General features: G+C 39.7%; 1 protein-coding gene across 2 annotated transcripts; it reads right to left on the reverse strand.

Moving 5' to 3' along the window:
* Positions 1-7,190: 7,190 nt before the first annotated feature.
* mtfr1l (mitochondrial fission regulator 1-like) lies at positions 7,191-14,099 on the reverse strand. Of its 2 annotated transcripts, XR_014273235.1 has the most exons (9): positions 13,983-14,099; positions 11,763-11,845; positions 11,564-11,671; positions 11,365-11,474; positions 10,774-10,985; positions 9,265-9,640; positions 9,023-9,182; positions 8,209-8,890; positions 7,191-8,162 (listed from the first exon to the last, which is right to left on the reverse strand). XR_014273235.1 is itself a non-coding variant. In XM_082516677.1 (8 exons), the coding sequence occupies exons 2-7, from the start codon at positions 11,775-11,777 to the stop codon at positions 9,065-9,067; spliced, it is 939 nt and encodes a 312-aa protein (XP_082372803.1). In that variant the 5' UTR covers positions 11,778-11,845; positions 13,983-14,099; the 3' UTR covers positions 7,191-8,890; positions 9,023-9,064. The 2 variants fall into 2 exon arrangements, 1 of the variants encoding a protein (XP_082372803.1); XM_082516677.1 differs by having other exon boundaries at positions 7,191-8,890.
* Positions 14,100-14,519: the final 420 nt, after the last annotated feature.

Here is a 14,519-nt window from a genome sequence, read left to right on the forward strand (position 1 = left end):
TCTGTTTTAGCTAGCTGAAAGGTATTGTTTGCGGGCAAATACCACAGCCTTGAAAAAAAGCTTGCATGTGAATTTTCAGTCAAACTTTTGGTCAAATACGCCTAAAACAATGTCTAGAATGTGAAATGTTGGTATAATGGTGCTACTTGAAGCCTGAAAACGATCGCCCATAAAAAAAAACAAACGAGCAAACAGCAGTAGCAGACGTCCTGACTGGGTTCTACGTTAGCATAGATCCCTCCAGAGTTTTGTGCACACGGTTTAGGTAAAAATGAAAAAGGTTGAGGTTTTACATTTAGTTCAGTATTACCTGTTGCCTGTGTCTTTGTCTTTTGGGAAAATACTTTACACAAGTAATGGCTCAAAGAGGATTCCTTTTTTTTATTTTTTACTGTGCTGCAATTGTTTACTGGATTATTTGTGCCATTAATTAATGTCAACTAATTTTTATTCGATCTCCGCACAGGATATGCTTGTGAAGATGGAATATGGGGGAGAGCAGAAGTGCGTTGAAGTTCCACAAAGGGATGAATGAAGGACATGCATATTGTATTGAAGAAATAAGTGATGAGAATGCTGTTATTTGCATTTACCAGCTCACCTCTGTCAGACCTTTTGATAAACAAAATTCTAATGAAAGTGAGAACATGTATACTGTTACATCTTTCAGAAAATGTTTTGAAATTGTGGTGCACAGTTCAGAATAAATGTTTTTCAAAAACCATTGCGTCTTTTTAGTAAATGTTTATTTCCAAAAGAAATTTCTAGAAGTTCAGAACAGTAAAATTCCCGCTTTTTAGAATGAATTAGAAGATAACTCTTACGTAGTTAAACTAAAATACTCTTTGAGAGTTAATATATAAACTCTTAACACCAAGTGTTAAATTATCAACTCCAGACAGATTTGGTGTTTAACACTAAATCAGAGTTAACGTACCAACTCTCCAAAAAGAGTTAAATTAACACTCTCTGGTGTGGACCCATATAGACACTTTAATAGTGTTGAAATCAAATCCGACAGTGTTAATTTGGACATGCTGGATTTGCTGTGTACTTTTGATACACCACAGTTTTCAAAAGGAATTATACACCAAGAACATATTTCACACATAATGAGAACTGAAAACACCACCACTCCTCATTTGAAATAACATTAACTCAGAGGACCAGGACAAGGACAAAAATGGTCATCATTTTAAAATTTTACCATCAACACTGCTTTAGTCTGTCTCTTAGTATTGAGATCTCAAGTCCATTTTCCCCCACAGGATGCACAGTTTTTTAAATGGCTAAGAAAACATAATATTCCCTAAAATACCTACAATATATAGAAGTAGAAGTAGAGAGAGTAATAAGCCAGGAGTTAAACGATATTCATTGTTTTGAATTATAAACAAGAACTTTAATTATAGATATTTTAATTATAAATTCCACAGACATTTTGAAAGACAGAGAATCACATACAGAAAATTCATGCTTTGAGACGTTGGCCCATATTTACTGGTTAATAAATGTGTCTGTGACTCAAATACTGGTGATACTTTATGACTTCATAACAGTGACAGAGTGGAACATCTGAACAAGTACAGATAAACAGGACTGGGCCATAAAATTCATATTTGATCACTGGTTACATACTTTATCAGCCATGTAATTAGAAGTGCACACTTGGCATGAAATGGGATGTTTTATTTAAAGTGAGAGAAGGACTCCAACTGCGCTGTTAATCCCTGCCTTTAATTCATATACAGTATATATATATATATATATATATATATATATATATATATATATATATATATATATATCTCGATAACGCAAGCGTGAGGATGTGCTTAAGTGCTGCCACTGCTTGTATATTGTGAATATATGTACTCTTATTTCATTTTTAATTTAATTTAATTTTAATAAATTTTTAAAGGCATAGTTTTAAAACAGGAGATGCTTGATGAATGAGGATGCATTAACTCTAGTGGTAGTTCACAAACAACACGAACTTGAGCTTTCAAAATTCCTTAATAATAATAATATGGGTCTCTCAAATACCCTGAGCGTTCGAGCAGCACATGACGAGGTGGCCGAGTGGTTAAGGCGATGGACTGCTAATCCATTGTGCTCTGCACGCGTGGGTTCGAATCCCATCCTCGTCGGTCTCATTTTCGGGAGGAGAAAGCTCACTAGGTTCGCCCAATGATCGGGATGAAATGCGGGGGTTCAAATCCACCGAACAGCTCCCCTGAGGTACGTCTGAGCAAGTTACAGTCCCTACACTCTGCTCCCTGGGCGCTAGATTGGTGGCTGCGCAATGGGTTAAAATTTCTCTACAAGGGATTATTAATAAAGTATACCAAAAAAAAAAAAAAAGTTGCCCGTTAATACCCGCAGTTTGCTAGTAATGTTTATGTAAAGTGGTCTAAACGGGACCAGTAAATCCGTCTGAATAAATTGTACAAAGTAAGCTCATCAGTTTTTTTTCATTCATGTCAGTAACAGGCCACTTTAAGAAAACTGTTATTTACATCCAGTCTTTCCTTTGAGTCAACACATATTTCTGCATATCATATTATTAGCTACAGAAATTGCATCACTTATTAATGGCTGCCATGTAGGCCACAATACTGGGTACCATCTGGGACTCACAAACTGGCTCTTATCAATTTCTAATCAAAACATGACTCAGAGCTTCGGGGTTAATTCATGCATCCATCTCCTTATCATTTCTGAAAACAATCATAGCCCTATTTGTTTACCAGATTTACCAAATTTGGGAGTCTACATTTTGAGATGAGCCGATCGTTAAACTGCTTTCTAGATATTTACTTACAAAGCCATCTAATGAAACAAATGTCATGCATGATCATTTTGCAGGCTGAATTAAGGCCATGAAGATTACTTTCTCCAATTTGTGATGTCAAATGACGCATTTGAGCAAATGACAGGTATCAGGTGCTCTGCTTTGCCCGTACAGAACCCATTAGACCTGTCTGCAATTCATTTTCATTACATCGCTCACCTTTCATGTCATCTTTTCTTGTCATTTATCAATTCACTTGCACTTTTTAGAGCCATATTTAAAGGTCTATGTTGTTTTTGACATAAAAAAGTGACAGAAATAATTAAGTCCTGACTTTTTAAGAAAGCAAGTAATTGTTGCGAATTGAAGTTAGAAAAGAAATTCAGCAAATGTAGCATCAAATAAAAGGCAGATAAAGTGAGAGTTAAATTAACACTGTGTAAATTTACAGGTATTCTACTCTGATGTTCTGGAAAGAGCTGCAACAGGTTCGCCGCGCTGTTAAAGTGAGAGGCAGGGTAACGCCGCACTCGAGTGCTGTCAACAGCACCACTTACAGACGCAATTTACTTTGCATCACAAAGCAATCATGTAGAGGGCTAACCCACTAATAAGATAGAAGCACTACAAAGGCCCCAAAATAGAAGCAACAGAGTGAATTCAATTGAGCTGCAACAGCTCTTGTGGAGCTTTTGCTGTTGTGAGTCATAAGTGTTGGTTCTGTGTCTTGATGACGCGGGCGGATGCGTGGGTGACTCTTGGGGAGGGTGGGCGGGTAGAAGTAGCAGATGCTGTGCTTGTGTTACCCCAGACCCTTGTCATCCACTCAGTTGCTGCTTCATTCAGTCGGTTGTTGCTACGATACTACGTGGAAGATGACACTTGAAGTGAACACGCAAACACAAAAAAGCTGTTACGTTTTTACACATTCTGTGTTTTTTCTTCTTTGTATGGTAGACACAATTGAAAAGTCTTGCGCACATCAGAGTGGTGTGAAGCCATACTGGGATTGCTTTGCCGTTAGCACTTTACATAATGCTGCCGTGGTCAATATAAATCACACACACACACACACACACACACACACACATACAAAAAAAGCAAACACTTGACCTATTAATGAAACGCTGGAACACTCATGTTTCCACAGGTTGCTCTTTCTCTTGGGTGGATAATGAGGAGCACAGAGTTTGGGAGCTGTTTTGATCATCATGAAGCCCAGTGCACTTTACCTTTGGTATTTCCTGTGGTATTTCCACAGCTGAGCTGCAAAAGTGACATTTCTATGCAGAAGTGAAAGCAGCTTCATGGTTTCTACCTGAAAACCAAGTAGTTTTGCAATATTTTGACAAAGAATGCTTTATCCCAGCTATTCTAGGGCTGAAACTGGACCCTGGATAGGTTGTCAATGCTCACTTTGGCTATGGCAAATTTAGAGTCATCAGTTAAACTAACAAGCATGTCTTTGGACTGTAGGATGAAGCTGGAGTACCTGGAGAGAACCAGCTCGAGCAAAGGGAGAATATACAAATCTCAATGTTGTCTCAAAGCGCAAATTTCAACTAACATATTCAAAATATATGTAACAATTTAAAAAACTGAAAGTCTGTTTTGGATAGATATAGAAAATGTGTCATTTATATGTTATTACATTAATTACTGTATCATTCTTTAATATTCAGTGTCAGAGTCTTTGCACGGATATATTAATGTCACATTTCTCTGGAGCCTCAGTGCGTGTATTTTGATCTCAAATGCTAATGGTGTATTTTGAGGTGTGAGCTACGAATGAAGCCATTCCCTGGGAAAGATGCAATGAATGTGCTATTATAAATTCTTGCGCCTGTGACATGTTCTCTGTTACACCTGAGCTGTGAGACTGATGGCTGCAGGCTGGCTTCCCATCGCTCCATCAGCTGTAACTCAGGCGCACCCTCCTTTCTGCAATAGCTGTTTGCACATTTGTCAGACGGATTAATCAAAACGAGAAGCCCTGACAACCCTTCTGCTCAAAGTAAAACTCCCATCCAATTCTACAGCCACAAAGCAACCTAAAAGCAGTCCCACAGATCATATTGTTCTTGAAAGTAACAGATGCCTCTGGGCAGCATGAAAAAACATCTGGGACACGTGAGGGATGTTTCTTCTTCCAAAGACAGACTTCTGTAGAGCTTCCTGTCATGTAAAGAGACAGTGACAAAAAGCTTTAGTGGTTAGGGACATGGACAAGACATGCTGACCAGTCAGAATGACAGATGCTCTAACTGTTTGCATGCTTGCTGCTTCGATTCTTCTTCCAGAGCAGAAACTTGGCTGGAGCTGCTTCCCAGTTTGGGGCGATGGCCCAAAGCCACACAGGTCCCAAAAGCTGCAGTTCCTCAAATGACCACTTGAGGCTGAAGGATGAGTCAGTCTGTTAAAACAACTAACTTTAAAGTTGCAATAAAAACATTTTGTAGGTATAAAAAGTGCTTTTAATCTCTAAAGTCAGTTTCTTTATATATGTTTGTGCTAAGGTGATAGTGGTCAAAGTCACATGGAAGTACTTCCCGGAAGCACCGCTTGCATTGTGCTGCAATTTGCTCGCAGCAAATCACTCGTGCACAGCGCAAGCCAAAGTGTTGTTGTTGTGAGAAGGGGGCTTTATAGTGACCTATTTTTAGAGGTGTTGCTGCTTTGAGAGGCAGGTGCCAGAATGTGGTGCTTACATCTGTAAATGTACTGTGTACTAACAGGGGGAGGGGGGTAAAGCAATTAGGTAAAGCAATTAAGCAATAAATCACCAAAACAATTGCCAGTAACAATATTTTACATAGTATATGCTGCTGCGCTCACTTCTGCAACTGGAAATAAGTCATTACTCAGTTGAGTCAGGAATAACACATTTGAGGTGTGGTCTATAGTCCGATAGGGTGCTGATTGTGCTGTCTGATGTGACGTCTGAAGTCAGAAATATAGAATTCATATATGACAGGATTTATAAGAACAGCAACCTCTAAGTAAAAACTCACGTCTCTGGCGTGAAACTCCAAGTTTGGGTTTGTTCTGTCAAGTTTAATCACTTTTGACATTTCTAAGGAACTTTTTGCAGCTGCTCATTCAAAAGTGCATTAGCCCGCTTTGAAATTCTTCTAACGAGTGTCGTAGTGATGAAAATGTGTCAATGTCACTTTGAACTAAAGGCCTTTATTTATAGGTTTAGAAGAGCCTCATTTTGACACTGAGACCTATTAATTGAGCTCTCCACAGACATCTCCCTGTATCTAAAATAGGTAGGAAGTCCATCGTGGAGGTGAAGAGGGACAAAGTAGGCCAAGGACTCTCACAGAAAATAGACTGCGATTCACTGAGGGGCCGGATCATCCCGAGAAAAAACAGGAAATGGGAAAGAATGTGGGTTAACAATAATTGTGGAAAGTCACATGAGTACAGACACTCCACTGGAGTAATCAAGTGAAGAGATTTAGTAGGTATGATGTGATATTACATGCACTTAAACTTTATCTAACATTATCTACATGAGGGCTAGAGTTAGGTTGCATCGGGAAAGGAAAGCAACTAAATACAGCTGTTCACATCATTTACAGAAGTAATTTTAAAGACACTTAAATCTGAGGATTTTGATATTATGCTACTTTTTCCATCCAACTACATTTCAGAGAACCTTTGTAACTCCTGTATTTATTTGACAACTGTTAGCATTGTTTTGGTTGAATGTGAGCATTTTGACATTTGACCTCTTTATAAAATGGTTCTCATTGTTAGGGCCAAATGACCCATTTTTGCACAAGATAAAATTAGCTCTATTTTGACACCATGATACTACTTGCATGTGAAGGCATCACTAATAATATATCAATAAAATATTCTGTATTGGGCAACAATAACAGCTGAATCCACAAAACTTAGTTGTGACTTGCAGTGGAATAATTTAGAACATACAATGCAAAATAAGTGGATACCATTCATAAATCTATGAGAATTCCACTGTCTACCTGATATGAATTTATTGTTGAAATATGGATTTAGATCATTTACTTTATATAGTTAATGTGTGCTTAGTTTCATCTAAATGTAGGTTTTGTATACAGAGTTTTTTTTTAAGTCCATGATTTTCCTTTGAAGTATAAATTAGCTTCTAAACCAAAGAACAAGAAACTTCAAATCACACTTTGGCACAGTACATGAGGAAATGTATTTTATTTTGTAAGTTACTTTGCACCAGTGCTAAAACTAATAGTAGGCTGCCTCCTTACTGAACTTAGACCTGCCAAACTGTTTCTGAACAAAGAACCATCATGCCTTTGAATAGAGCATCAACTCCTTGGTTTACCTGCACTGCCCTCTTGTGGTAACGTCCATCGCTGCATGGTAATTTTTTTAAAAAATGACGCTGTTTCAAAACATCAGCACATTCTTTATTTACAAGTCCTTACATGACAAAAAAAATGGTGTTGACAGGCTCAAGACTACATGGAGATACAATGGCGACAAATGCTCAAACTAGAATTTCAAAGCAAATGGAGCAAGTCTGACGACCGGTGACGCAGCTGGTAGTGAATGCGGTGTATGGGTCATCATTTCAAGTCTAGAGACTTAGTAAATCTATTTAAACTTGCATATGGCATTTTCCTCAGTGTTCAAGTCAAGCATGTGACATGATCTACCGAGACTCAGCTTGGAGCCAGTTCCAGCAAGTCTAAGAAAAACTTGAACTCCACTACATGAAGACAGGAATGTGCACATTCTTGTTCAGTTCAAACACAAATATCCTAGCAGTATCTTTTCACACAGCAAAACCACACCAAAGAAAATCCCCACTCCTGTCAGCCAGGACATGACAGCAACAACAGAGGAGGAGGGACACGTGTGGAAGTATTTTTCTTGCGACAACTTTCTTCTTCTTTTTTAAATAAAAAAAACCTAACACTTGTGAATGTCACACATACACACAGCTGGTTAACAGGCTAACTGTATGCTTGGGAGTCTTAATATAAAAGCTGAGAACAAAGGGCACATTTAGGACAAACGGAGGGCAGGATGGATGAAACAAACCCATGGCACTTTGAATAAACAAGGGGATAAAATTAGGCATCTGAACAGGTAAGGCGTGGACCGATCTAAATAGACTTTCTGTAAAAACTCTGCACGATGTAAAAGCTCTCTTACACATAAGCTTAGTCTCTGCCTAAAGTAAAATCACCTGTTTAATATTACATTATAAACATTATACAGATGGTTTTCCCTACCAACTAGTCATGCTGCACACAGGCAAAATTGTTAAGAGTCTTAGTTGTACAAGCTTGCATCTGTTGTTGGCTTTACTGGAAATACAACTCAGGATGGGGGCATATTTCCCTCCTTTGTCCTCTTTATTATCAATGTAATCTCTCCCCTTTCAGTTGTAAAATCACTGACTATGGATCTGGATGTTACTCTGAAACTAAAGGGCAGAAGTGTAGTGGATCGAGCAATACAACAGTACATGATGCTGTGCATTTCCACAGACTCAGTACTGAAATGCACACATCAACAGCAAACATCCTAAATGATTTTTATGATAAACCTGCAGTACTTCCCTGCATATGCACTACAGCTGTTTCATCTGTACATACACATTTTCAAGTATGCGAGAGGACTTCTTGACATAGCTAAAACAGGTTTGCATCTCCTTAGTGAAAGAACTGAAAACAAAACTAAGAAAGACGGGCAGTACCCTCTTCAAAGCGAGGGGCATTCCACAATTTGGGTCCAAAAACTAAATGATACTGGTTTAATGTCAGCCTCCCCGGTGTAGTATTATAAAAACAAAAGCAAATCAGATTTACATGACCGAGTGATTGGTCATCATTGGGATCAAGTCTGTTTGAAAATAAAACTAAGAAATTTTAGAGAGAAACACACTGAAAGTGTTGTGTGACGCAGTGCTTAAACTGACTGTTACCAAGAGTTGGCTGTTCCCCTTCACAATGCACCCGCACTGGTTTTAAGTGTCTGGGACAAAGTGTTTTTGTTCTATCTCTGGCAGACAGCTATTGCCTTGGGTCTGAGGAGCGAGGTTGTGGATCCACGGGTACATTATCCACAGGCAAAGGCCTAAAAATCACGAGGAAAAGAGAAAAAAGCAACTAAGAAAAAACAGTTACCTAACACTTGTGGTCAAAGGTTTAATTTCTTTTTTTCTTTTAAAACAGGAACTACAAAAACTGAGTCTCTCCCCAGACTTACATGGAGCAGCAGGATTGGGTATTTCTTATTAACATGATCGCACTACTTTCTTTTCACAGAGGCAGCATCTTCATCCTTCAGGACAAACTTTTTCCTCAGAGCTTCTGAAATCAGCGAGGCCGAGTCCTCCTCCCTGAGGGAAGTGCAGCCTCTGTTGTACCTGCATCACAACACCAAAACCATTAAATTCATGACTACAAACCTGAGAACTCTGAGGCTTTCTGCACATCAACATCTCCTACCTGTCTTTGCTCATCTTCATGCGGTTCATGTCCTTCAGGATGTCCATAACATCAGCAAAACTGGTGGACTTTGATAGCGACACTGTATCCTCCTCTGCCTCCCGGAAGTCCATGCTAGGCCTGTCCAAATCAAAGGTAGCTGATGCTGTCATAGAAACAGGGGGCAGAGGGTCAGGGACCAGCTCTGAAACCACAGAGACGGCATCTTTCTCATCTTCCTCTTCCTCCGGTTCTTCTTCCTCTGTGACGTCGCTGATGACAAAGGAAGCAGCCGCTGTGGGGGCCGGCTGGTAGGACGCCGCCTCGAAAGGCGCCATGGAAAAGCTCATGCTTGTGTCATCAGGCGAGAGCAGATCTGGGGTGAGGGGGTTAGAGCCTGAAAGAAAGCAGAGAAATGGTCTGTGCAGCAGTTGTTTAGTTTGTGCCTCTCAGTAATGTCCCACATAAACAACTGCACCTTTCAAACTGAGCCATGTCTGATTATTTCCTTTGAATCTAATATAAAGTCAAAGTATAAACATAAACAAGCATAAAGCGTTTTAAGCACTGCTTCTACGTCTTATTGTCCTAATTATTCATAGTTCACGTAATCCCCTATGTGTGAGCTCCCTCCAGTGCTCACACATCACAGCTGTGCACAAAATCAATTCATCAGGCAGTTGGAAATTTTAAATCAGTACCTAAGTACTTAAACATCAGTTCCAAAGAGCCACTTCAAGCTGGATCCACAGATCACTTGTTCAAGTGGCCTATTAAATAACAAAGGTAAACATGTCTACAGCTTCTTCGTTTTGGTTTCTATAGCCCATTTCCCCATTAATGACATTAAGGTGGAGGTGTGATCATACTCTAGTGCAGGGGGTGGGCAACTCCAGCCCATGAGGGTCGGTGCCCTGCAGGTTTTAGATGTGTCCTTGAACCAACACAGCTGATTTAAATGGCTAAATGACCTCCTCAATATGTCCCGAAGTTTTCCAGAGGCCTGGTAACGAATTAATGATGTGATTCAGGTGTGTTGACCCAGGCTGATATCTAAAACCTGCAGGACACTGGACCTCGATGCCTGGAGTTGCCCATCCCTACTCTAGTGGAATTGTTTGCCTGATAGATGAAGACTTCCATTTTTTTAATCATAAATCAGAATTAAAGTCAGAATCCATTTATTTGAATTATAATACAACACAAAGAACACAATGCAAATGAATAGAGCTCATATTAAATGGGTAACTCTCAGAGATTATCTTTACTCACTGACCTACAAACTGATGCCAAGATATCTTAGTACCAAAGAGCCATGCAAAATCAGGGCTGCTGACTTGGCAACAAAGGAAACACAGTCATGGGAAAAGTAACTCTGTCACAGGCTCAATAAAGCAATCTTAAAGCTCCAATCCTCTGCGGACCTCATTTAACCAGACTGCCAGTTTCCACCCACCACAGCGCTATGGTTGATATAGCAACAGCTGACAACACCTTACCAGTGTGGTAGCAAATCTCTGATTGTGTTACCTGAATCACTTGCCACAATTTTAGCGATCTGCGCTCGAAGTCTGCTGAGCTCATCCTGCAGTGCTGTAGTACGGTTCAGTGCAGTCACGCCAGGCTTCTTCAGCCCCTCCATCCTTTTGCCCTCACGGCGGAAATTGGGCACAGATGAATTCCTGTGAAGCACCAGGAGCGGTGTGGGTCGCCATTCGTGTTTCAGAGGACGTGTGTCACTTCTAAAAACAGAAGAGCAAGTGTTTACTGTCACAAAAAACAGATTTGAGGTGTTGAGTCTGTTTATCTCCCCAGGGTACAAATGTCTCCTTTTAACAACTCCCCAGAAGAGATCTTTGTCAACAGCTCATCAGATAGAGGTGTCTATTGTGAAACATTGGCACTGTAATTAAGCCGACCTTTTTCAAATTTCATGAATAAAAGGACAAAAAAACCCCACCAAGATGAAGCAACACCTGTCTAGTACAGGAAAATAGGACAATATATCAGTTTCCTAAGTTGGAAAATAAGTGTCTGGTTTAATGCTGTTGAGAAGAATTAACCCGGCACTACTCCATAACCTTCATGTTTACCTTTCTATTCGGTTCAGTCTAGACTCACCTCACTCTGGCATATGTCTCCTCTTCATCTGCAACAATCCAGGCTATGTCTGCCAAGGTAGGAACCATAGGCCCGTCCATTGGACGAAGAGAAGGCAGACCTGGTAGCTCCTAATGCACAAAGACATTAATGTATACAGCAGCGTTTTTTTATATAAAAAGGACAGAATAATTAGGAGAATACAGTATTTTTCATATACCTGGAAGCATGCCCTTTGAGGAGGTTTAAGTGGAAGAGTGGAACCTATTCTTCTCACAACACTGCGCGTGGATCCGTGAGGCTTATTTTGCCAGATGGGTATAACTTCCTGCAAACAATAAAAACACATACGTTTTTTTTTCTTGCTGGATTTGTTTCTCTGAACAATCCGTGTGTGTAAAACACTCTTTAAAACTTACCGTTTCTGCTTCCATGTTAATTGTGGATCAGTCTCATTCGTCTCATCAGGAAGTTGCACACCAAAGTTTATTGCTGGGAGTGTCTGAAGACAGAGAATTTCAGTAAACAGATGTCATGTGAGAGAGACTGCCAGTTCTCGGGACCGAAAATTGCTTATTATTTAAGAGCAATGATGGGAATAGCGGCGTTACATGTAACGGCATTACTAACGGCGTTACTTTTTTCAGTAACGAGTAATCTAACTAATTACTATTCCTATCGTTACAACGCCGTTACAGTTACTAACAAGAAAATATGATCCGTTACTATTTTTCAACAAACAGATGGTTGAAGCTGTGTTCAGCTTACTGCATCTTATATCAGTTGCACGGAAGTAGCTGTAAGTAATCTGGACGCTACAGCTTTAAGCAGCTGCACGCACTCCCGCAGACGGTAATCACGATCACTGTCTAGCACAACACCTGGAGCTAAGGGTGCAAAACAATCGCATGAGTGCTGCTGTTTGACTGAGGAAGAATAAAGTAGTCGTGGTAAGCCAATCACATGACCACTTAAAGACAAAGCAACAAGGTGATATTTACCAGTTTTTAAATTGTGTTGATAGGCCACGTAAAACCAGAGTCATGATAAACAATATATACGCGGTGTTTTTTCCTCAATAGTTTCGCCACGTTTACTGTCTAAGCCAGGGGTGGGCAACTCCAGGCCTCAAGGGCCGGTGTCCCTGCAGGTTTTAGATGTGTCCTTGAACTGACACAGCTGATTTAAATGGCTAAATTAGCTCCTCAACATGTCCTGAAGTTCTCCAGAGGTGTGGTAACAAACTAATCATGTGATTCAGGTGTGTTGACCCAAGGTGAGATCTAAAACCTGCAGGACACCGGCGAGGCCTGGAATTGCCCACCCCTGGTCTAAGCACAGCGCTAGCAAGCACTCTCTGCTTATGAGCAAAAACCAAAAACCAGGGGAAGTTTTAGGAGTGACAGCGAGAGAGAGAGAGAGAGAGAGAGAGAGAGAGAGAGAGACAGCAGAAAAAGAGAGAGAGCGAGTTTTGAGATGTGAGAGATGTGTGACGTTTAGCGTGTTTGGAGTGTGATACACCTGCTGCTGTCAGACCTGCAGGTATCAGGCTTTGATGTTCTCCCTTATAGTGGACAGAAATTATTTTTTCAGAGTGGCACAAATAATTTGTGTGGCATCTTATTGAATGCAGAACAGCTGATTGTTCTGTAAATAGTTTGAAATGGTTATTTTAAAAAATCAAGGTAGAAGGTAAATGGATGCAAATAAGAAGGGAGGGAAAATCAAAAGTAGTTAAAAATTGCCAATTATACCCTGGACCCCAGAGGGTTAAACGTTTTTTAAAGTAACGCAATAGTTACTTTTCAATAAATTACTTTTAGAATATTGTAACTCAGTTACTAACTCAGTTACTTTTTTTTGAAGAACTAACTAGTAACTATAATTAATTACTTTTTCAAAGTAACTTGCCCAAAACTGTTTAAGAGTAACAGGAAAAATCTGAACACATGGTTACTTCACAAGAACTAGTACTCTCCCATAAATTTGATTTTGCTTGTTTTAGTAAAATATGATATAAAGCAGTTGTGAATATCGATGACTTGTTACTTAGTACTAATGCAGGGCGATTCGTGTTACTTACCAAACTTTCCAAACACATCAGAAATCGCCATAAAAGGCTCAAATACACAGTTAAGTTATCAGCACTCATTTGATTGTGGCTTTTTTGAGAAATTTCTTTTTAAAAAACGAGTCGTAAACAGGTGTTATAAACTGTCACGCCTCGGGAGCTAGTCAGAGCTGGTACAGCTTAATCACACTCCATCGTCTATCTGGTAAACATCAAATAACGGAGTAATAATCGTGAATGCTAAAATTGCTAGGTAGCTAAAACCGGTAATTTTATTAATGAAAACGACGCATGCTACTTTGTCTGACGTTAAACTGGATGAAAGCAGGTGCAAAGCGGTAGAAAGATAACATTTAGTCCTGTGATTTGCGAACAGCTTTGCTGAGTTTGTCATTAGCCGGGTAGCTAACCTAAAAAATGGTCCCAAACACAGGCACCGTCACCTAGCTTTAGCAGCGCCAAAAACGGCCCCCTGCTTGACCCCTCAAATGTAAAATTCATCAACATATCTCAGCATGTTTCGTACAACTTAACAGAATTCAGCACAAGCTTGAAAACTGTAACTTACCGCTGATTATAAATGACTACAATCCCGACGATGAAGTGGAAGCAGCAGCTTCTCCTCTTCGTCTTTCAGATTGTTGTCGTTCAGCAGGCCGGAAACCTGTACCTCTCTGTCCTGCGATCTGATTGGCTGCAGCTTCACGGGCTTCCTTTCCTTGGTTCTAGAGCACCTCCTACAGGTGGAAGTGGACAGTGCTTACAAATAAATCCACGAATATCTTTTACCAAAAACCACGAGCTGTTATTGTTGTCAAACTATGTTCAGTATATTGCTGTGTTGAGCCCAACCCTCAACACCACATGACCTACTTTTAAGAATAGTACAATTATAATTTGAGGGTTTATAAAGTCTTGCAGGTGTTTAATGCTATTTACTACAAAAGTCGGATATTTGTTGTTGATTATGAATTGCACAATGCAATGATATAAGTGGCCAAAAAGTACTTCTCAGTATAAGGTAGTGCATTTCAATATCCCGTATGGATTTATGTTTAAAACCCAGTGCAATTAATTTAGACATGATTAAAATAACCTGCTGATG

Source organism: Aulonocara stuartgranti (assembly GCF_965226115.1).
Source record: "Aulonocara stuartgranti genome assembly, chromosome: 19".
NCBI lineage: Eukaryota > Metazoa > Chordata > Actinopteri > Cichliformes > Cichlidae > Aulonocara > Aulonocara stuartgranti.